The sequence below is a fragment of the Pelodiscus sinensis genome, chromosome 3 (assembly GCF_052426305.1).
Source record: "Pelodiscus sinensis isolate ZL-2025 chromosome 3, ASM5242630v1, whole genome shotgun sequence".
In the NCBI taxonomy this organism is placed as follows: domain Eukaryota; kingdom Metazoa; phylum Chordata; order Testudines; family Trionychidae; genus Pelodiscus; species Pelodiscus sinensis.
This window is the reverse complement of record NC_143054.1, coordinates 140547559-140572347: the sequence shown is the minus strand read 5'-3', so window position 1 is coordinate 140572347 and position 24789 is coordinate 140547559. Positions and strand designations below refer to the sequence as shown.

Genomic DNA, 24789 nt, shown 5'->3' with positions numbered 1-24789 from the left:
GAGGAAATTATTTCAACAATCAATGCCACATAAATCTAAAGCATTAGTTATCACAATTGACACGGAATAGATCAAGGTCACTCATGAACATCTGATGTAGGTTTTTCCGATTTCTAGCTGAGAGTAGAACAGGATAAACACAGCACTTCCCACGATATTATCTACTGAATCTGTAGTACTGTCATCATTAGTTACCACCCTAATGAAGCATATTATAATAAAGAAGCCATTTTTAACAGCCTGATGCATTATTTTTCACATAGGCTGAAAAGGAAGTAACAAGTTTCCTGTTCTGGACAAAGTTAAGCAGGATGCTCACTCAGTCAATGCTTAGTGTACACTTTTCCATGTTCAAAGCAACTGACAACTTAACGTACGATCAATCTACTCATGGTAGATATTTCCTAGTCTGCTTTAACAATGTATTTTGTTGATAAATGTAATCTGAGACTAATTAAAAAATATCTAAATTTGCCTTGGCTAACTTGTAGGGAAGGAGTGGCTTATTAGATCATTTTCCTTTTTAAGGAAAAGGGTGTATTTCACTTGTTCATTCTTCTTTTGAGATAATTATGTCCACAAACTTTTAATTATGGGCTGGATATTTTCTCTGAGGTCTACAGAGCACCCAGAGCTATCAATTAAATTGCTAAGAATGCACTGTAGACTGGCCCCTTTGCTTCCTAACCAGAAAGAAATCTTGCAAAATGTAAAATTATCGCTCCCAGCTATTAAACCAATAGTAGTACATCTCACTTGGAATACTAAGAGAGAGAGTGAGCACCTGTATGTTTTCATGTCAATGAATCCACCTCTCTCAAGGAAAGAGAAATCACAGGTCTGGATCTTTCTGTCCTGAGTAGCTTGCCCACTGTCCTTTATTCATGGGATAGCTAGTACCAGTCTAAGAAAAGTGTGGAGAAGGGAAAAGGAAAAAAGGTCACATGATCAATACTGACTTGAGCAGATGAACAATTTCAGTGTGAGGTATTCTCCTGCCAAAAGCTGAGTGTCTCTATAATGTAGCACAGGGATAGGCAATTTTTTACTGGGGGCCACTTCAGAAATTTTTGAAGTGGCCCTGGGCCATGCCGGAAGGGGCGGAGCCTCAAACGGAAGGGGAAGAGCCAGGATACTTCTCTGCTTCCCCACTCACAGACCATGATTGGTCTAGGGGTGGGGAAGCACATGAAGTCTTTGATCCCCTCAGAGGTTCCCCCCAGTGGTGAGAGAAGACTTAGCGCATTCTCCCTTCTGCCCCCAGGCCAATCAGGAGTTTCTAAGCACTGCTCGCTCCTTCCAAGGCAGAGGAAACTGTGTGTGCTTCCCTCTGCTCCCAGGCCCTAATTGGCCTGGGGTAGGGCCGCAGGAAGACCTCTGCAGGCCAGATCAACCCACTTGGAGGGCTGGAATGAGCCAGCGGAGGCCCTTTGGCCCATCCCTGTTGTAGCATCTAGCATAGGCATATATGTTTGACAAAGTAGCCATTTTGTCCATTTCCTCCACTTATGCACAGACATTTTCAGAAAGTGCAAAGAGTTAATGCAAAGCAAGCTGTGTTGTGAACATAAACTGTTAGCCTTTCAAGCCACAGTAAATTAAAGCACACTATAGAGCTTTTAGTGAGTAATGCACTGTGAGTAGTGTGCTCTACTTTACCAGCCCAGCTTGCTTTGCTTTAAGCCTTTGTGTGTGCAGATTCTAAGATTTGGTAGTTCATCTGGCTGCAGATTCTCAGGAGGCATTAAGACATTTTCAGGCTGCATAAAATTTTTCTGTTCAATATTAAATCTAGGGTAGCTTTCTATTCCCTGCAGCTGGGTTGAATGTATTAGGAACAAGGATCTGGATTTTCTCAATAGTTCAGTCCTGTTAAAAATCAAGGTATCATCATCTTTTCCTTCAACCTAAGGTGTGTGAGCGGGAGGAAAGGGGGAGGGGAAATGTGTGTACTATGTCCTTGGGAGCTATGGATAACTGTATTCTTCTTTGCAATTACTTTTGGTACCAGTTTGCGACCACTAACAAGACTTTGTTTTTCCACGAACAGGACTTTTGGCTCAGAGAGTCAAGTCTCAAAGCTGAGAACGTCTAGTAAGATAACCACAAAAGACAGTGTCATTGAATGGCGAGTCTCTAAAGGAATCTGAGTGAAGGCTCCAAATGACACATCTGAAAAAAATTGGGAGGCTTAATTTTTTTAGCTGCTTTGGGAAAATGTTCACGAATATAATGCCAAAATAAGAGGCCTGTCACTTAAAAAAGCTGGCTGAAATATCCTGCAGAAACTGTAATACTGACAAGTCGGCTGGTATTCTTTTCCATACATCAAATGATGTACCTATTCCACTGTGCAGAATATAGCTGTGTGGTAGAAGGCTTATAGGTTGTGAGAAGCCTCTGGATGACTGTTTCTGAACATCTTACTTTCTCCAGAAAATCCTGTTCAGTGTCATACTGCTACGTTGCATTTTTCCCAGGGTTTAGTGGAGAGCAGATCCTTGAACAAGAATGTAGTTGCTTATTAGAAGGAACAAAGTAGGTGCCAAGTGCCATGTGATTTAACTGGAAGTACTCAGGGACCCAAGAGTCAGTAACATGCTACTAGAATTATTTGTGTTTTGTCTAGTTTGATCCTCTAGGCTACGTCTAGACTGCAAGCCTCTTTCGAAAGAAAGCATCTAAACTACAACTGGTACTTTCAAAAAAGCAAGCTGCTTTTTCAAAAGAGAGCACCCATGTAGTCTGGATGCTCTCTTTCGAAAAAGCAGTTTGCATTACATAGCACCTTTTTTCAAAAGAGCACTTTTGAAAAAAGGCGTTATTCCTCATAAAACGAGGTTTTCCACGATCAAAAAAGCCTGCCATGTTCTTTTGATTTACTTCTGAAAGAATGTGGCAGCAGTCTAGACGCAGAGGAAGCTTTTTTGAAAAAAGGCCACTTTTTTCGGAAAAAAAAAAAAAAAAAAAAAACCCTGTAGTCTAGACCCACCCCTAGGGTTTAAGCAAAAAGGAACACTTCTTGCCCAAACTCAATACAGTGAACCCACAACTCCAACAAGAAGCTGTAACTCTCCTTGATGTAGCAGTTTGAAACTGTAAAATTACTTCCTGAATTCATAGAATCATAGAATCATAGAATAATAGGACTGGAAGGGGCCTCGAGAGGTAAACGAGTCCAGCCCCCCGCCCTCAAGGCAGGAACAAGCTCCGTCTACACCATCCCTGACAGATGTCTATCTAACCTGTTCTTAAATATCTCCAGAGAGGGAGATTCCACCATCTCCCTTGGCAATTTATTCCAATATTTGACCACCCTGACAGTTAGGAATTTTTTCCTAATGTCCAATCTAAACCTCCCTTGCTGTACTTTAAGCCCATTACTCCTTGTCCTGTCCTCAGAAACCAAGAGGAACAAATTTTCTCCTTCCTCCTTGTGACACCCTTTTAGATATTTGAAAACCGCTATCATGTCCCCCCCCCCTTAATCTTCTTTTTTCCAAAGTAAACAAGCCCAGTTCACGAAGCCTGGCTTCATAGGTCATGTTCTCTAAAACCTTTAATCATTCTTGTCGCTCTTCTCTGTACCCTTTCCAATTTCTCCACATCTTTCTTGAAATGTAGCGCCCAGAACTAGACACAGTACTCCAGCTGAGGCCTAACTAGTGCAGAGTAGAGCAGCAGAATGACTTCACGAGTTTTGCTTACAACACACCTATTGATACAACCTAGAATCATATTTGCTTTTTTTGCAACAGCATCACACTGTTGACTCATATTCAACTTGTGGTCCACTATGACCCCTAGATCCCTTTCCGCCATGCTCCTTCCTAGACAGTCGCTTCCCATCTTGTATGTATGGAACTGATTGTTCCTTCCTAAGTGGAGCACTTTGCATTTCTCTTTATTAAACCTCATCCTGTTTGCCTCTGACCATTTCTCTAACTTGCTAAGGTCATTTTGAATTATGTCCCTAGCCTCCAAAGAAGTTGCAACCCCACCCAGTTTGGTATGATCTGCAAACTTAATAAGCGTACTCTCTATCCCAATATCTACATCATGAATTAATACAGATTGTCTAGTGTTTTGAGGAATCTGGTTATATGCTGAAATCTCCTGTTATACAGAGACCATTCTCCTGAAAAAGGTACCTAATCAAGGAATAACGGTTAATTTTCTCTATTCTTTCCATAACCACATACTAAATACTTTCTTAGAATCAGAAAAAAACTGAAATCTAACCGCAGAAAAGAAAACGTCTAGTGTCCATCTAGTAAGAAACGATTGGAACCAAGAAATAATTAGCTCCCTTTTTGATACATGCAGAAAAACTTCATTCTCTCGTCATATACCAAATGTACCATGGCTTAGGACAAGTACTGTAGGCATTTCAAATGATAAGAGTCTATGGTGCTAGCACTTGATGGCCCTGCTTCTAAATGCCTTGAAATGTGATGCTTATTACAAGGCTGTGGATACTGTGCTTCCTAATTGCCAAGAGATCTTCTGATGAAGATGAAAAAGTAGCAACATATTTGCCCCCACACAGATTCACCACATATTTATCTAATGAAGGTCCCTGGCAAAACAACAGTTCCTCAGGATTTTCACACAGCCCTTAACTCATCAAATTTACATGTACAGTAAAACTCCAATAGTCCGGCACTCCTGATAGTCCGGCATCAAAATGGCAAGAGCCTAGTAAGTGAGCTTCTGCAAAAAATGAGTCACAAGGTAACAGCGGCAGCAGCTGAACTGAGCAAAAAGGGTAAAAAAGGCTTAAAAAACTAAAACATTACAGTATACTGTATACAGTATGTACAATAAAAAGGGTTAAGAACACTTTATATACAGTATATAATGTATACAGTATATATATAACCAGTTTATAGTACCTCCCGATAGTCTGTCTTATCTGATAATCCGGCACCACCTAGGTCCCATAGGTTCTGGATTATCAGAAGTCTACTGTATGTGATCTGTTAAGGAGAAAAGAGTTAAAACAGATACGTGGGAAATGCCTGCTGACCATGGACATGAACCAAGTTTAAAGATGTAAAGATGCCACACTATTTAGAAAATGTTCCAAGGAAAGTTAAAGTTTTTCTATTGCGTTCTATAGAATTATTTTCTGTAAGGGAACATATCTTACAATTGAAATGCTTTCTGGATTTTGTAATGTTTCTTACCTCTTTACATTTTCACTTGGATAAATGAGCACTTCTTAAATATAAGTCACAGGTGGGAAATAATTTTTGATGGGGGGCACTCCAAAAATTTGGTAAGTGGTCAAGGACACACACTTCCATATTATTATTGGTGCAGGTTGGGTGCAGAATGGAGCTTGGGGTAAGGGACCGGGGTCCAAAAGAGGGCGTGGGCTTTGCAAGGAAGATTGGGTGAAGGAGGAGCTTATGATCTGGGGGAGGGACTGGGGTATAGGGTGCAGAAGGGGGTATGGGTGCAACGCTTCAAACCTAGGGTATAGGATTCTGACCTGGAAAAAGGATATAGGAGGGGGTGCAGGATCTGGGAAGGGTTGTGACCTGGTACAGGGGTTGAGCAGGGGTTTGGATTGTGACCTGTGGCAGGGGACTGGGGCACAGAGTTGAGAGAGGGTATGGGTGCAGGAGAGGATTCTGACCTGGAGGAGGGGTGCAAAGCCTGGAATGGGATTGTGACCTGGAGGAGACATGTAGCAAAGGGTACAGGGTCTGGGAAGGAGCATGGGTGCAGGAAAGGGGGCAGAGAGTTGCGGGGAGGGAAGAGTTGAGATGCCAGAGGTAGGCTCTGGCCAGGAGGTGCTTAACCTCTGCGGCTCCCAGCAAGCAGTCCAGCAGGTTCCTTAGATAAGGCTCCCTGCCTTCCATGCTCAGAGCAGCTGCAGGGGCCAAGTGTGCTGGTGTGAATTCAACGCTTTGAACCCAGGGGAAGGGGTACTTCACATGCTGCCTGTCCTGCTAACAAGCACCTCCTACTGGCTAAAAACCAGCCAATGGGAGCTGCAAAGTTTTGCTGGGGACAGGAGCAGCATGAGAAGTCTCTTCCCCTTCCCCTGGGCTTGCAACATTCAGAGACGCACATGGCCCCACTGCTGTTTTTCTGAGCACTGAGCAGGGGTGGGGCAGGCAGGGAGCCAGGCAGGGAGCCAGGGGCTGGACCCCATGACTCAGCAAGCTAGATCTGGCCCATGAGCAGTATTTTGCACAGCTCTGATCTAAGTGAGAAGTTTTGGTCATTTAATTAATCTGTCACAAATGTGCAGAAATCAGTATCTGTAAATAAAGGGCCACTATTACAACTGAAAGGAAAAACATGTAAGCTATTATGCAGCTGTATTATTTTCATTTCCTCTTTTATAAACTAATTCTTATATAGGGATTTATTGTACAAAATGATTCAATGCTATTTAAAAAAAAAAAAAAAAAACACCTTAAAATTTTGCATTCACAAACCACTACAAAGTAGCTATTTTAATGTCAAAGAAAGAAGAAAAGTTAAGGAAACAGGTTCTGGTGCCAACCTTCCAAATATTAATGTGACAAAATTACAAGATTAAATACTCTGAAAAATGGCAGCATTCTTTCAAAATCAGGGGTCTAAATGCTTACAAAACTGTGTGTATAAGGATTGGAGGTAGCAATAATAGAAGTCTTACCTGAGTCTGCCTCATTGCTCGTTCTACTCGACGAATGCTTCCTTTCTCAAGTTTCGTCCGAAGAAGTAATGCTGAATACTGAATGGCCCAGAACTTTGGTTGTGAAAGTAAACACTGTGGGGAAGGGAAAAAGTAAAATATATTTTAAAAATGATGGAAAAAATTAAATTTGATGGTAATTTTCAACATGTCTTGTTCAGTTTATGTCTGTCCAAACTGTAGCCTATTCTGCAATTCAAATTTATTGTCATGGTATCTTATTGGTAAATTCAAGCCTATGCTTTTTATAGGTCTATCAGATGACCATGGACAAAGATTTTATTGCTATGCCATTTCATATGAATAACGCTTGTTTTGTGTGTGTGCGCGTGTGCACACACGCACGCACGAGAGAGAGAAAGAGAGAGAGAAGGGAAAGCACATATAGATAGATAGAAGCTGTGACTAGTGAATCAACAAGAAAGCAAAATAAGCGAACAATACACATGGTGAAAATACACATGGAAGGTGATTACAAGGAAGGCTTTTTTATTATTTCCCTAACCAGTGGCTCTGACACAAAAAGAAAGTGTTTATACTTAACACCAGATAACAAAAGTTATGCTCAGCAAATTAATCAGAGTTGTCGCTAACCTAATTAATTGTATTTGTTTTGCTCTATACAAGAATCCAGTTTCTGGCTGTGTGAAGTTTTCTGTTTGTTAGCTTAAAAAAATCAGTCTTACCTGGACTGATTTATTTAGCAGTATGGGAAATGTATCAAAGCAGATTATATATATGAAATATTCAGTGATGTGTTTGTCTGCTCTCTCTCACTGAGGTTTACGCAAAATGTTCTGAGAACACTGTGGTCAATTATTACTCAACTATTAATTTGGCTTTGAAGGGTTCAGGTTAGTAGGAAGTGTAAGTCCATTCTACTTCCCCTCCAGATACGAAGCTGAGTGACAGATGCCCGGAAAGAAACAGTATGAGGTCAATACTAACGAAGCCCTCTCTTGATGCCAACAGCCTCATCAGTTATCATCCATTCTCTAAGCTATAATTTTTAGGGAAGGTCAATAAGAACGAGATAGGCAGTGTGACCTCAACACACTTTATTCCGTATAGAAAGTTTTGGTTCTTTCCAGTCTCATGTGAGATGTGGGTGTGCTACTGCTATCTGTGTCAGCATTTTATTTTTTAATAAAAGAAAAAAGTTTAACTAATTGGTGGTAGAATGCCAATATGAATTTCCCAGTGAAATGTATTGCAGCTAAATCCAAGGTTCCCAAATGTGGCAATATAAACACAAACCCCATAACCCAAAATGATTAAGCAACTGAACATTTGAGGACATTTTCGGGTACAATTAAAGCTTTATTATCTGGCAGTCATGGGGAACAGAGGTTGCTGGTTAACTGAATGTGCTGGATAACAAAGCTTACGCTCTGTTTTTGTCCCTATTGTCAGATCCAGCTCCCAGCAGCTGGAGACAGACTTAGGGGGAAAGGAGGTGACTGTTGAAGACATCAGTCAACAGTGCTGGTTGTCAGAAACCCAACAATGGCCAGCTGGAATGGAGGGAGTCAAGATGAAGCAGTATTATGGCCGGGGGCAACGCTGGTTATCAGTTTTCTGGTTCAAAGTGCCAAATAAAGTTTTCACTGTACTAAAGTTTGGACAAGGGCAATACTCTTCATTTCACAGTATGCAACAGTAATCTGTACATAAAATAATGAACAGACACAAACATATCTTCTTCAGAGGTCCAAAACTCACTCACTCTCTGTCAGAGAACTATTCAATACTCTAGAAGCAGCAATAGTTATGACTTCATCTAGCTCTAGACAAAGACTTAGTTTGTCACCCTGAGTAAGATGAAGATGAATAGCTATGTGGCCCCAGAAACAGCATAGGGAAGAAGTAGTCAGTCATAATTCCTCCTTTGGTTCTCCCACTGATCCAACAGAACAACCATCTGACAGCCTTTGTCCAGCCACAGATAAGAACATAAGAATGGCCGTACTGTGTCAGACCAAAGGTGCATCTAGCCCAGTAGCCTGTCTGGGGCTCAAACCATGGCTCTGATTGTCCCCCAATTGATCTTAGTAACTTACTATGTTTATCTCAGCTACTATGCCATACCCACTGTCCCACTAGGGGAGCAGTACTGAAAACAGGTTTGATTTTAATGGTACACAATGAACTAAAGCACCCACGTGCAGCAAGATTAGATTAGAGATTTTAAATTGTCACAGAAACTGAGTAGCTCAAGGGGACCTGCACATTCTACTTTTGCTTTCAGAGAACATCATCACTGGAAGAGAGCAATACTTTGTCTAAAATATGTGTGGTGAACTGTACTCAACAGGAGAGACGTACACCTGCTTTACGCATACACTTAGCCTACTCCATAGAAATATTATCACATGCTAAATTTTACAAGCCCTTTACCTTTAAGCCCACAACAACAGCTAATGCTATATTTTCACTTACTCATGATTAAACCCTCAAACCACTCTCATATCCTACATCACCAATGATAATCGACCCTTGTCCACTGATAGAGATACAACCCACAGAACTCTGCAGTGAAGTGAAGCATACTGGATCTCTCAAGGTACATATGGACTTGTTTCCTTTGATCACGCATATAAGGAGAGGTAAGGGCAGGAATGCCACCTCCCTCTCCAAACTTATATCACAACCACAGCTCTGCCAAGCTGTTCCAAAAATCCCTCAGCCATTCAATACAGCTACACCTAACAGTTCACACTGGCACTTGCCCCGGCAAAACTTGTCTTCAGGGGACAAAGGAGTGCACCGTATCTTTGAACAACAAAAGTTGGGTCATTCAATTGCCAGTGCAGACGTACCATTAAATCTTTTTTTAAGGCTAACTGAAAGTTTAGTTCTGACAGCAGATTCCTATATAGGCAGTCCCCGGGTTATGTACAAGATAGGGACTGTAGGTTTGTTCTTAAGTTGAATTTGTATGTAAGTCGGAACTGGTACATATTGTAGGGGAAGCTCTAGCCAAACATTTCTCCAGAGCTCAGTTTTATTCTCCCACACCTCACTTCCCTAAGTCCTTTATTCTCAAGCTGAGGTGTCTCCTGAGAAAAGCCGCTCTGCGTCTCCCTGGTCTGCTTGGGGGGGGCGGGGGGGGGGGGCTAGCTTCGCATCTCCCTGGTCTGCTGGGAGGAAGCAGCTAGTGCAGGGTTGCCTCACCCCGTTTGTAAGTAGGGATCTGATGTAAGTTGGATCCATGTAACCCGGGGACTGCCTGTATATAAACTTTTTTGTTTAGTTATTTTGTATATGAACTTGTAACTCTCTAGTTAGGCAAACAATTTCTTTACTGACTTGTTTTAAAATACAACATAAATAAACCCTTATCTAAGTGTAAGTGCACTTCCTGTTAAAATATATATATAAGAAATCAAAACAGCACATCTCTCTGCAAATAATTACCAGTCATCACAAACACTAATTCAAAACCTCACATCCTTCATATTCCATCTGCCTTTTGAAAGATGTGCTTTTTTACTTATTATCAAGTTCCTCTCACGTCACACTATCATTCACCAAACTTTTGTTGGGCTAAAAGTACTAAGAAAGTCTAAAATAGATCATAAAGCTATATGATATATAACTATTACCAAAGATATTTAAAAAATAGAATGCCCTAAAGTTATACACGAATTAGATAAGAAAAATCTATTTGCTATTTTTGTTTAGTTTATAAAGATTCTTTTTTTTGCCATTCAAGTTTATAGTGCCATCCTAGTTAAGTGCAGAAAATAAATAGTTTTATAAATACAATCAAAATATTTGGTTGCTTAGCGACTAACATTTTTGTGGAAAAAATATATTAATTATGAGTACATCTGGCAATTCATAAGAAATCTCTTCATTTTTAGCTGTATGTATATCAATAGCTTATTACAAAATTATCCCAGTATATCTCTTCTTTCTTCTCATGGGTGATCTTATTTTTATTAAACTTTACCAATAAATGGCTTAGTTTGATTCAGAGTATGCATTTAGTATTATGGAACTCTGTACGTGGATTAACCCAAGTGTTCTTCATAGCTTCAATTCTCTCTTTCCCAGGAAATTTGTAGTTTAAAACTTAAATCCAAACATGTTAAGGTATGAAAATGTGCAATTTGAGAACATATACATTTTAACTCTATCCTATATTATCTTGCAACAATTATATGATTACGACTAAGTCACTTTAATGTTTGTAGTCCTCACAGATTAGATGAAACTGAATTAAGAGAAACTTTAGACTTTTTTATTCACTCTCTCAGACATTTAAAAAGAATTTGAATCCCTAAATTAAGATATTGACTTGTACATTCTAAATTAATTAGACATTTAAAGTAGCTCTTGTGACTTTGCTGAGGATATGCATTATTTTTCATAAATACAAATGTTGAATGCCTGCTTTAAGTGCAAAACACAACTCATCTTAACTATGGAGACACAACTGGTGCCTTCATAGTATATACATGAGGTTTTGTACAATTAAATAATCTGAAGTTCACATGGAAATAATTCTCAACAATATTTTTATTGGACTTTGTGACATTGCTAAATATCACAGACTTCCTGTAGATCTAAAATTCAAATGTGCCTTAATACTGAGTGTCAAATAAATCATGTCCATATAAATGATGAACCCCCTAAAAAAACAACATTTCTAAACTTAGGTTTGTAGCAATCATAACAGAGTGGCGGTGTAGTATTAATATATATATTTTGTGCAGTACATTACAGCAGATACATTACAGTAAATACATTTAGTACATTTGCTTTCCACATTAAAAAAAAGTTCTAAATCTTGATTTAGTGAACATGCAAAAATCTTTCAGTTGTCTTTAGCCTAATTTCCTGTTTGCTCTACATCTCTCAGACAAAAGAATTAATCAACCGCTAGCAAACTGAATCATAAAGGTGGCTGGATCACTGAATTCAGATTCTTAAAGAAAAAAATAAAATGATTTTCAATGAAAACCCAATGTTTCAACTACAAATCTAGAAAATAAAAAAAAATAGGGTTTTGAAAGCCATTTGTAATTAAAAAATCCTATATTTTTCTATAATAGTGTGGTTGTACTTTTAGCAGGAAATGGTATTTTTTTTCCACTTAAACTTTTTAGGAAAAACAATTTTTGCAGGTAAAACTTGCTAAATGAATTAACTTTTGTATTGGGACAATGCTATTAAGACAAAAATAACTTCTCACTCGTGATTGGTGTTGTGATATCAAAATGAATTAAATTCCAGGTATTTGAAGCAGCCTTCTCAGTTTTTAAAACCAGAGACCCCAGAAGTCCATATGATGTGGCTGACAGATCTTGAATGGGTCTCTTCCTCAGTTTACATTCCTTTCTGTGAAAATATAATTTATTGTCTTTCCAGTAAATCACTCAGTAAAAAGGATTCTTTCAGTATTAACCAATTCCAGGAGAGTGTAACTAACTTAGCTAAATTTTCACAATGAAAAATATGCACACACAGGACAAGTGAAAATACCCCCAATTACTCTATTAACCAAATATCAGATTAGTAGTTCAAGTTGCCTATTCATATATCTCCAAAGTTGTGTAGGAAAAAATGGCATTAACTTGGTTATATCTTATGTATTTAATCATCCCACTGAAATCACAATTTTAACTGCTGCCCTTTACATCGGGGTCCCTCTACAGTGAAGAGTTCATACATACTGCACAAGACCTGATTCTAGAAGGCTATTGCCAGGAATTGCTTTTTTTAAACAGCATGATAGGTGTTTTCTTTGATGTGTAACCAGAGGCTCTGCCAAGCCATAGCTTTTTTTATACAATGTCTGTTAATGGGGAAGGGGAGGAATACATCCCCATTATAATTTCATTGGTGTCATTTTTTCACATCTCTTCACATTATTATTTGAAGACTTAAATTAGACCATCTAATTAATTCACAACCAGGTTTTAAAAGTATTGATTATTGTTCACCTGAAATGACACAGAAAACACCAATTGTAAAATTATCAGAATGACAAGTGAAAAGAGGTTTACTCTCTTGTATTGGCTTTGGAAATTAGTACACACAGGTAGTCCTATTTTCCACTATTAAACCAATATCCCATATATTTTTCAGTTAGTCTGGACCACACATTCAGTATGTTTTTCTTCCAGAGACTAGAGCTGCTCATTCAATTATATAACAAAGGTTTATTTCAGTTAATAAAAAACTAATCCTGGAACTGTACAACTAAAATACCATTTCACCACAACAGGTGTTCGCTAAACATCAGCAGAGCTAGGCTTAAAGCTCTTAACCACTGCCATTAGAAATACCTCTTCAGGTGTTCCAATCAAGAGCAAAGCCAAGACACATGAGTGATCTCCACCAAGGGACAATTAATTAGAAAAGTATTCTTAAAATTTGCTTTGTCTAGTAGCCTATGCACTAAAGCTATAACATTACATAATCTTATAAATATTTCTGAAATTTGTTTTTTTGGAGATCTTTCGGGACAAACCAGTAAGAGTTAGAAACACCAAATTTTGCAAGGCTACTAATGATTTCCTAAATCACTGGATTGGTTAGATCTCGAAATCAGTTCCCCAGAGCCCCAATTGGGCCCACTGATAATTAGCTTTTAGTAGTGCCTGATCATTGGCATTTGCAGGACTCTTCTGTTAAGCATGTCACAAACTGCAACTACGAGATCCTAGAGGATAAAGCATGTGGAAACCTGCAGCACCATCAAGGGAAAGACCATGGGGAAGAGGCTGCAGTGGAGCAGAGAATCAGCAACCTGCCCTATACTAGGGCACCAGCAAGTTTCCAGGACAGACTCAAATGTGGCTGATGCTGGCTGGGGTCTAGCCATTCTAATTGTGGCTGGGAGAAGCCTCCAGCTATCACAGCCTATCAACATCTTCAAGCAGCCGGGCTCCAACTGAACCACTTCTGGAAATTAAAGCTGCTTCCCTCCCACCACCTGCCCTCCTTCGGGCTGTGAGCGTTATCAGCAAGTGCAACGGACATTATGTACTTTGCAGGCTTCAGCTCACAGTACAAAGAGGAGGTCGGTAGGAGGACACGGTACACTCAGAACAGCCTATTCTTATTAGAACAGGTACGTTCAGGTGCTGCCTGTTCTGATCATCTAGATATCACTAACTACACCTGGTCTGAAGGTCATTCACTTTGTCTGATCAATGCAACCAATCCAGCTGCCACTAGCAAGTCCATTCAGGTTGCCCCATGGAGCCTTCCACTGAAGGCACTCGGGTAGTGGCTACTTGGGGAACAGTGATTTGCTGCTGCTGCAGAGCCCAGGAGACATCCCCTCCACTTCTCAGAGCTTATGGCAAGGAGACTGAAGGCACTGGTTTGCACAGTCTCTTTAGGGGAAGATGGGCCTTTCTGATTTGTGGGATTGAGAAAAGAGACCCTATGGGATTTGTCGTTTCGTAAGCACATCACTAGCTGTCTTAATTGCTTCAAGTAATATATCAGAGAAAAGTATTTCCAATAAAATATGCTATGTTAATGTAATTAATAGCATTTAATTACATAGTAGTTAATTCATCACACCTTTTACTATATTTTCTCCGGGCGACACCAGGTATTTCTGCTAGTTATAAATATAGCATACACCTTTGGTTTTAAACACACACTTCAGATTTCAAACTTTAAAAGTGCAATACATTTGGTTATAATGTATGTGAAGTAAGTGTATTCAAATAAGTTGTTTCACAATTAAGATACAGATGGATACATTTGCAATTGATTTTTTACAATAGTAAAAAAAAAAAAGTGGTGCATAGACCCAGGTGTTTCCCCCCCCACCCCATTAGGGATTTATTACAAGTCCTCTCCTACTTTTCCCCTACCAGTTACAATATCAAGCACATTTTCCCAGCAGAAGTCACAGTACTGCTCCAAATGCCTCCCTTTAACAGCTAATCATGTTGTTTGTTAGGCTATGTCTACACTTAAAAAGCAACAACCACACATCTGTAATGCTGCAGTTGCACCGCTGAAGGACTTCAGTGTAGACACTGATGAGAAAGTTTCTCCCACTGCTGTAGTAAAACCACCTCCCAAGAAATGGTAGCTAATTCAACAGATGAATTCTTCCATCTACTTAACACGGTCTACATGGGAGTTAGGTTAGCTTAGCTTAAATAAGTCACTCAGGGGTATGAATTTTTCATAGCACTGAGCGATACAGGTGGCTTCGATCAATCTCATTTTCTAGTGAAGACTACCCTTTAGACTAGCTTTGGCATAGAAAGTAACTGATATCCCAAAGCCCTGTAGCTGTTGAATTGCACTTGCCTAAAATACAGGTTTAAACTGCTTAAATATCCTTAGCTAGAAGATTTACCTGGCATTGCTCAGGTCCTTAACTGTAATTCCTGCTAAGGTGTTTGCCTGAGCAACAGAGCACAAAATATTCTCACCCTGCCCATCTCCTCTGGAGAGCCACGTGGCAGGCAGCTGCTCTGGTGGGCAGGGCTGGCTGAAATGGCATGGTGAAGGAGCTGCTGAGGGCAGGGGGTCGGGGTCCGCCACGGCTCCATGGCGGGGAGAAGGTGAAAAGGCCTACTCCTGTGGGTGGGGCTTCCACTTGGCAGGGGTGGCTGGGGCAAGGAACAGAACCTGCCACATGGTGCTGGGGGGGGTGGGGGGGTTTGCTCCGGTGGTTGAGAATGTGACATGCTGCATGGCAGCAGCGGGTGTGTCTGCTCCGGCGACTGGGAAGAGGACGTGCTGCATGGAAGGACAGGGGGTTCGGCTCCAGTTGCCAGGAACGAGTGTGTGCTAATAAATTGGGTGCCACAGTGGCACACATCCAAACCCGCATACATGACCTCAATATTGGTGCATAAGCCAAAACTAACTCTGCTCATGGTTGGAAAATCTTAGAGGGAACACTGTCTTTAACTCATTTTTTCCATTTAAATCATTGCTCTGGTGTGGGGTTGGGGATGAAGGACTCACTATGCAGGATACCCCAGGAAGAGAGGACAACCCCACTGCAGTAGGTTGGGGCCAGTTGAGAAGTGCCTCTCCAGGGCTGGGCAGGGGGAAGGTGTAGCCAGACAGGAATCCCCTTGTAACATCCATTTTTGCTTGCCTGGAGCATACAGGGCACACAGAGCAGAAGGCCCAGGCTGTGTGACCGTGAATGGCTGTAAACAGAGATACGCCAATTGCTGACCAAGAGGCTGCCAAGGAGTGCCCTTGACTCAAACCCATATTGATACGAACACACATCCATCCGCGGGGGGAGGAATCTCTCGCCCAGTAAACAAATGTCTAGTGCTCACAATTTAGTTCTCTCTCTTGCAAGTGTAAATTAACTTGAAACTTGCTTGTAAGAACTGGCGCCACAAAACGGACCAGTAGAATTCGGCATCTTAGATAAGAAAGAGAATACGGGCCCCCAGGGGTATAAAGATAGGTCCAGCAGCGCATTTTCTCTGAGTGTCAATCTACCATCTATCTGCTGGTCGGGTTAGGTGTTTGATCTCCCGAGGTTCCAAGGGGACGCCCACCTCGTATTCGTCTTTCCTAGGAATTGAGAGACCGGCCCTGGCCTGACACGCTGGAGTCGAGAGGCACAGAAAGGGGTAAAAATTGTACCTGGATGTGGTCCTTTGTTTAAGTATATATATACATAGACTTAGAGCTCTTTAAAGATTAAGCTGTCACTTGGTACCATTATTTCTATTTTCTATCTTTATTTTCTTTGTAACCATTTTTAAAATCTGTATTTGTTAGCATTTAAGAAATAGAGCAATAGCCATTGTAACCATATGCTTTTTATAAGTCTTTTAATAAACCTGTAACTGTTTAAGCTTTAACCTGACTCCTTCAGTTGCTGTAACAGAACCAAGCACAATTTAAAAGAACTTCAGCCGGTCATAAAGGGACAGACATAGGGAGAGCTTGGGCGTTTGGATCTGTGTCACTCCCAGGTGACAAGATCCGTTGGGGCACCTTTCCAGCCTTTCCCAGGCTGCCCGCTGCGAAGGAACCCCTGTGTTCTAGCAGTTAAAATCTAAGGTGTAATAAGCTCTTTCTATATAACGGGGCGTCTGTTGGCCTGCTGGCCACCCTCTGTGACGGGACCCCGGTCCTAGCAGTAAAGACACGGACATTAAACCTTTTCTCGGAAGCATACACACACACACTGCCCTGACCGTCGGCTGACAGAAGGGTGCACGTCTCCCAGATAGGGCAGGTCCAAATTCATTTGCCCTCAGTCAGATTCAGGAATGGAGCAAACTGTGCACTTTCCCCTCACTCCCAGAGGGAGGGAAACAGCCAACAATTTCCCCATATGAATCGGAGGGAGGGTGTCTATGGAAGTGAGAGTTTTGGGGCAGCCCCTTGCACCTCCCTGATGATTCTGTCTTTACTGTATGGTTTTATTCCCATATAAATCAGGGGCGGGGGGGGGGAGGGGAGAGAGGAGAGAAACTCATTCCTCTGCACAAGGCACAACCCAAACCCTAACTTTGCTTTAAGATATGGTAAGAGGAAGCTGCATACCAAATTTGGTGGTCCTAGTTCTTACTGTTTAGGAGTTCTTGAGCCAACAGACAGGCATACACACATCAAACTCTCTCAAATATATAGTAGATTACACTTGAAACTGCAGGAGACTGAATGCCTTCAATTTCCATGGGACTCAAGAGAAAGTGAAGTTACACTAAGCATCTCTGAACAGGTGCTCATCATGATCAAGCTGTATGGCAGTACAGAAAGTTACAAGGTAAAAACATTTTCCTCTTGTAAAATTTAGCAAATATTCGGTTACAATGCGTTAGACAGAAAAGGCTATTTTAAGTGAACTTTCCATTCCCTCTTATTCCTCCCTCCTAAGTCCTGTGTTGCCGTAACAGAGCAGGTCTCCCTTTTACCTCTAGATTGAACACAGTGGGGTTCTTTGGTTCACTTTTTACCTCCATATCTAGTCAGTTTGAATGTATTCTTTCTCTATCAACCTCCTTATACGCAGCTACAATTGCTGGTCTTTGCTTGCATCTTAAAAGGCTGATCAAGTGCTATAATAATGGGCAGCTGATAATGTTATTTTCATTTTGTGGGCACTGCTATTCCCACACCAGTAGCCCAAACTTCAGAACAGTGCAGCCGTACCCTAAGTGGCTTAGGAAGGAACATAAGTTCCATTCCAAATTACACAGGCACTTTTGATAATTCCCCCTCAATAAATATTTAATCTTGCCCAGTGAATAAAAGTTTTCAAATTAAATAAAGCTGACTTTCTACAATGAATATTCTATGATTTATCACTTTCTAAAGATATTATAAGTATCTCAAACAAGCACTGACACCAATATTTGATCTCAACAAATTGCAGAATTCACCTGGATGTAAAAACTTTCATTATTTGAATATTCTTCTATCATAATAGTTATAAGTAGAATGTTACCTATACAGCTTTTAAGAGTTTATTGCGCTCTAAGCACACAACAGAGTACATAAATTTAACTTTTCTATATTTGTAAAGGATAGCAGATTTTCAATGCTGTTACTGCTTTGAGTGGAATTTTTTGACAAGAGAATGTTGATCATTTTTTACTTGTAACAAACTTTGTTCATAGATACTTACAATCAACTTTTTTCAGGAGAAGGAAAAAACTGAAGAAAAGGAAATGTCAGAGAAAGACAATTGTCATGTTACTCTGCATTCCACAGGCTCTGCCCTCGCATGGCCTCCCTGCCCCAGACACTGTTTGGGGATGGCAAAGCTGCCTGGCAGCTCAGTCTGGGCAAATTCTGCCTCTCTGCAGGAGGGACAAGGGACAATGGGACCCATTAGGGAACCATCACCTCTGTCTCCGTTGGGCCAGAGCCAGAGCCAGAGCCAGAGCCAGAGCCAGGACTGCCCGCCTGGCAAGATTGCCACGCCAGCGCTAGTTTCCTACGGGGGAGGAGGGAGAGGAGAAAGCCCCAAGACTCCATGCTAATCCAGAGGGTCAGGGCCTTGCCCCTACGGCCCCCTGGCCTGGCCGGAGTAGGGGGGGCCCAAGGGGCCAGAGCTGCGATCAGGGAGGGGATTGGGGGAGCAGGGAGACTGGGGCTAGCTGCAACTGGAGAAAAGGTTGGGGACCTGTGGGAGGGGGAGCCAACAGGCTGTGGCTGGGGGAGGAGAGAGAGGGGAGCTGAGGAGCCCAGGCTGGCACAGCCCTTGGCCCACTCCTCCCCAGTGGGGGGGAAGAGGGGCAGAGGTGAGAGGCAGGATCTGGTGTGGCCCCGGCCCTTCCCAGCGGCCAGGGGGACAGCCAGCTTTACCTACTATCTCCCCTCCCCGGCAGCTGGGTCTGGCATGGCCCCCAGCCCTCCACTTCCTGATGACCGTGTGTGGTGCGGCCCCATGTCCTTTCCTCCCTGGCAGCTGGTGCGGGGCAAGAGGCCAAGGCTGGCATGGCCCTGTCCGTCCAGCCCTCCCCCCCCCGGTGGCCAGGAGGAGAGCCGGGCTTACCTAACCCCAGGGACTGGCAAAGCCCTGCCATCCGGAGAGGCAGTGGGGGCTGAGAGGCTGGGGCTGGCATCCCTCCCCAGTGGCTGGAGGGAGCGGGGGGGGGGGGGGAAGGCCAGGGCTGCCTACCCCACAGACATGGGTGTTGGTGAGCGAAGCAAGCTGGGGGAGCTGCCCCCGTTTTATTTAAAGGAATTTGTTTTCAATGACCAGTGAAGAGTGAAGCCACATAAAATAGGTCTTCTATTCTCACTCAGAATGGAGTCCAGCCATATTACTAACATATTCTACTTGGCCAAACATATCACTTATTCTGTGTTATGCTGCAAACCACTTCAGTCAGGTTTGACTGTGGCAGCATTGTCTTTTTTCAGGTTTGGGGTTTGGACTTGTTCCTGAAATAGCGTACGGGCATACTTCCATACCACATCACAGTACTGCATTTCCTAAAGCCTAATCTTAACAGCAGTAAATCAGGCACTTGGATTCAAATTAGAAGAAATTAACTCTTTGAGGCCAGTGATAAGGATTTCCCTAGACAATGAACAACAGTACATGTCTCATAACTGTTCAGCCTCAGAAATTCCAGACTCAACACCAAGCACGTAAATGCAACATGTATTCACTTGAGAACTTTACTGAAAAACTGAAATGTGTACACTAACTCTTTCTGTAATACAATTTACAAACTAAGTCCAATTTAAGTTTTGCTAAGTAGTTCAACTCTTGCAACTAATGCAAGATCTTAAGACAGAAATTATTTTATTTTAAATGTTGTAGACAACAAAGTGACTAGACTATAAGAAATACTATGTACATGTTGATGATTTCCAGCCATTTTACCGGGAGGGCAAAACAGTAACATTTGTAAAACAAAACAGAAACAGTTCTAGCTATGTGTCTATGGGAAAAAGCTTGAGAAACATTGAATAAGTGCAACGTAGAACTCAGTTAAGTCAAGATGACAAATCAAAGAACCTAGTGTCAACGGGGGGGGGGGGGGGGGGGAGGAGAGATGGCACAGAGGCAAGCCCCAGTGGCTGTGAAGCTCCAGCTGCAGCTAGGAAGCTCCGACCCCAACAGCAGCCAGGGAAGTCTGGCGCAGTCCCAGCCATGGAGCTCTAGTACAAGCCATCCAGCCCTGGCCATAGAACCAGGTGGCTGTGGCACTCCAGCCCCGGCTCTGGAGCTACGGCAGTGGCACTCCGGCACCAGTAGCAGCAGGATCAGTTGCAGCTAGAGAGTTACAAGAGGCTGGGGTAGAAGTGGGGCCAGGCTGGAGCCCTAACCCCGGGGCAGCACGTGCCACGGGGAGAGGCTTCTATCCTGGTCCAGCAAATTTCCTTGTTTGAGACCAGGCAGGTTCAAAGGGTGCTGGACCAGGAAGATCCAACCTGTACCTCAAAAACAAAAAACACACCACCACACACCACAACCCCACATGCTTTTCAAGGTCCAAATAATGGTTTTTGCATGCTTGGCTTTTCAATACTGTAGTTTTATAACTCCCTGATATAGGGAACTAATAGGTTTCCCATAACACACTGTTAAAACAACAGCTGAAAGGATTACTGTTCAGTGACACTGTACCATTTTACAAAAGCAAGGCTGGCAAGTGTGCGGACGTGCTGAACTACTGTAGACACAAGCTTTTTTGTCAAGGGGACACTGAACATACACTACTGATAAACCAGACTTTAGAGAATATTACAAGTCAGAATAAAAAAAATTATTTAAAATGCTCTGTGCAAAAGGATACTACAACTCAGTACCCTCAACAAATCTAACAACATTGTTTCCTATCCCATCACACACTTAGCCTGGCTAAAGAGTCTAACCCTTCTTGGGGACTCTCTGCTCTACCACTTACACACACTATATAGTTCTGCCATGACCTGGCAGCCTATTTTCGCCATCTCTGACTGAAGGAAAATTTCCAACACGCCACTGAACATTGCACTGACTCTTAGGATCCCCACTATCAATCCTACAAAAAGAAGATTTCTATGTGGGCCTGTCCTGATAGTTGAATGACAGTCCGGACTTCTATATTGATTACTTCCACAAATATGCGCAGGCTGACATTGTGAACGATCACCACCAAACAACACACAATTTCAGTCATGCAGAATGCAACACTACCCACAGCCCCAAAAACAAGTATATGATAAGATAACCAAGGAGGCTGACTAAAAGGGTGCTGTTGTCATCTTGAATAGGTGAGATTACGAACAGGAGGCTGCCAGACAACTCACCTGCACATTCTACATTCTTTCCTCTGATCTCACTGAGAAATACCAAAAGAAACTATACCATCTCTGCTCAAGAAACTCCCTGCTACAGCTTAGGAACAAGTTTACACAAACATTCCCTCCCACCCCAACCAGGAAGATTTTATCTGCACCCAAGATGCACCTTTATAGCAGCATTATCTGGCTATGACGACTCTCTCCTTAGACCCTGTGCTACCAGTACTCCTGGCTATATTCGAGATACCACTGACTCCCTGAGGAAACTACATAATCTTCCTCAAAACACCATCCTGGCCACCAGAGATCTATATCAGCTCTTTACACCAACATTTCACATGAGGATGGACTACAAGCTGTCAGGAACACTATACTCCATGATGCCATAGCATACCTGGTGTGACTTTGCCCTCATCCACGTTTCGTTTCCAATTTGAGGACAATTTATACCTTCAAGTTAACAGCACTGCTTTGGGTACCTGCATGGCCCCGCAATATTTCAACATTTTTAGGGCTGACCTCGAACAATGTTACCTCAGCTTTCTCATCCCCTAGCACTCTTCCTCTACTTACTCTACACTAATGATGACATCATTTGAAATCATAGGAAGGAGACCCTTGAAGAATTACAGAGATTTCAACAATTTCCACCCCACTGTCAACCTCAGCCTGCGTTAGTGCACACAAGAAATACACTTCCTTGATACTACAGTACAAATAAATGGTCACAAACACCACCTTATGCTGGAAACCTACTGACCACCTTTTTACCTATATGCCTCTAGCTTCCATCCAGGACATCACAGGATCAAATGTCTACAGCAGTGGTCCCCAACGCGGTGCCCACAGGTGCCACGGCGCCTGCCGGGGCATATATGTGCGCCCGCCGAAACATCTGGGCTGGACCCACCCCGGGCGCGTGGCACATGCGCAGTGCTGGTCCCGGGCGCGCGGGCGGCCCCCACCCCTGGTTGGTCCCCACCCTCGGGCGCCCGGTCCGTGTGCGGCCCCGCCTCCGGATGCCCAGCAGCCACAAAAGGTTGGGGACCACTGGTCTACAGCCAAGTCCTAAGATGCAACTGGATTTGCTCCAATACCATAAACAGAGACAAACACCTGCAAGATCTTTACCAGACATTCTTACAACTTAAATATCCATCTGGGGAAGTCAGGAAACAGACTGATAGTCAGACAAGTACTCAGAAGTCACTTACCGTAATTTAGCGAATATACCCCACGTCCAAATATAACCTGCACCAGAACATACCCCACGGTGTTTTCTATTTCAGTAAAAAAAATCTTGTATACCCCACGCATGAGTATAACCCACGGGGTATACAAGACTTTTCTGTGGCGGGGGTATATTTGCCGGGAATATATTTGCTAATTTACGGTGCGGGGGCGGCGGGAATTAGGCAGCCACTCACGGCCCCAGTTCCTCCGCAGCCACCAGCCTCCAGGTGGGGAGTGCTTGTCCCTCTGGTTACTCATCAGCTGCAGGAAGAGGCGGGGGAGCAGGAACCACCATCCTCCAGGCAGGGGAGCACTCACCCCCCGCTCCTAAGCAGTTACAGGAACCACCATCTTCTAGGCAGGAGAGCGCCCCCCCCCACTCCGTTCATGTGCAGCCGCAGGAACCACCAGCCTCCGGTGAGTTAAAAAAAAAATAGCTGGTGAATACAAAAAACCTATATACTCCGCACTCGAATATAACCTGTGGGTTATAGTCGCTAAATTACAGTACTTCAAAACAGGCCCAAAAAAGGGAACAGAACACCACTGGTCATCATCTACAGTCCCCAGCTTAAATCTTGCCAGTGCATCATTGACATTCTGCAACCTATCCTGGAAACAATCCCTCACTTGCCTACTAACAACCCCCCAACCTGAAGCAAATCTTTACCACAGCTCAGACACACTGACCCAGGAACCTATTGCTACAACAAACCCCACTGACAACTCTGCCCACATATCTATACAAACAACACCATCACAGGACCACACCAAATAAGCCAAAACATCAGGGGCTCATACAACTGCACATCCTCTAATGTGATACATGCCATCAAATGCCAAGAATGCCCCTCTGACATGTATATTGGCCAAACCAGAAAGTCTCTGCAATACAGGAAAAATGGAAACAAATCAGACACCAGAAATGGTAACACACAAACCTGTAGAGGAACATATTAGCCTACCTAGTCAATCATGGATTTAAAAGTAGCCATTCTTCTACAAAGGAATTTCATCACCCAATTACAGAGAGAGAGACTGCAGAACTGGAACTCATCTACAAACATGACACTGTTACCATGGGCTTCATTACAGACATTCACTGTTTACTGCACTACTAAGCCAAATTCCCCTGCCTTTAACATTCACATTTCTACATCAAAAGTTATGAATAGGACACATCCAGCCCACTAAATTAGCTTCATTAACCCAGATCCTAGAATTGATAGATACTACTTTTGTTATTTCCACTCCAACTCATCTGATGAAGTGGGTCTTACCAATGAAAGCTCATGTTATTATATGTTTGTTAATCTCTAAGATATCACAGAACTACTCATTTTTCAAGTTACAAACTAACACAGCTACCCTATTAGAATTTATAAAGGACAAGTGGAACAAAAGGAGAAAAATGATTACAACTGAAGGAAAAAGAGACAATACATATTTATAATATGTATTATAATAATATTAATAATTAATAAATAATATTATAATATTTTATATTTAATAAAACATGAGCTAAAATGCATGGCCTGATTTTAAAAGGTGCTAAGCACCTTTGAATCATATTGACTTCACTGCCTGCCCACCTTTTGAAAGGTCAGGCCAACCTCAAGATCAAATTCCATAGTAAAAATAATCTCTCAAGGAATTATGGATCAGCACAGTGGAAAACCAACAGACAGGAAGAATGGCTAGCCATTACCATTTGGTCCATTTCTGATTCCTTTGGTTTGGACAGGTTCCCTCACTCTTTCAATTGTACCTTGTTTTTTCAATCTATTTCATCTGACTCTTTAAACTTATGCCTATATTTTCCTTGGCAAGAGAAGGTTGAATGTTCAACATTTGTAGTCAGATCAACACGAAGAGAACAGTAAGGCACATTATTATATAACATTTGTTTTCCCATTAAATGGTAAGAAAAAGCTCTCAGATTGGAAATGTCTGAAGGGGGACAACCCCTAATCTTCCTCGTCCAATTTTATGCATCAAAATAAAGATACCAAACTGTTCCAGTCTCCATAAATCACAGAAATATTTAAAGTACAGTGATTGTGTTTCTAGTACCGCTGTTGATGCTAGAGTCCTTTGGTCACTGTGTGTCAGAAGTGCAAAGAATGAACACGCCTCGCTAA

At 42.2% G+C, this 24789-nt stretch overlaps 1 protein-coding gene across 3 annotated transcripts in view; it reads right to left on the bottom strand.

Moving 5' to 3' along the window:
* Positions 1-24789, bottom strand: part of TTC27 (tetratricopeptide repeat domain 27) — a 174329-nt gene that overhangs the window by 89248 nt on the left and 60292 nt on the right. For all 3 annotated transcript variants that reach the window (XM_006131309.5, XM_006131310.5, XM_025188780.3), the window contains exon 10: positions 6659-6772. In XM_006131309.5, coding sequence (XP_006131371.3) covers positions 6659-6772 — 114 coding nt within the window. The remainder of the gene's footprint in view (positions 1-6658; positions 6773-24789) is intronic.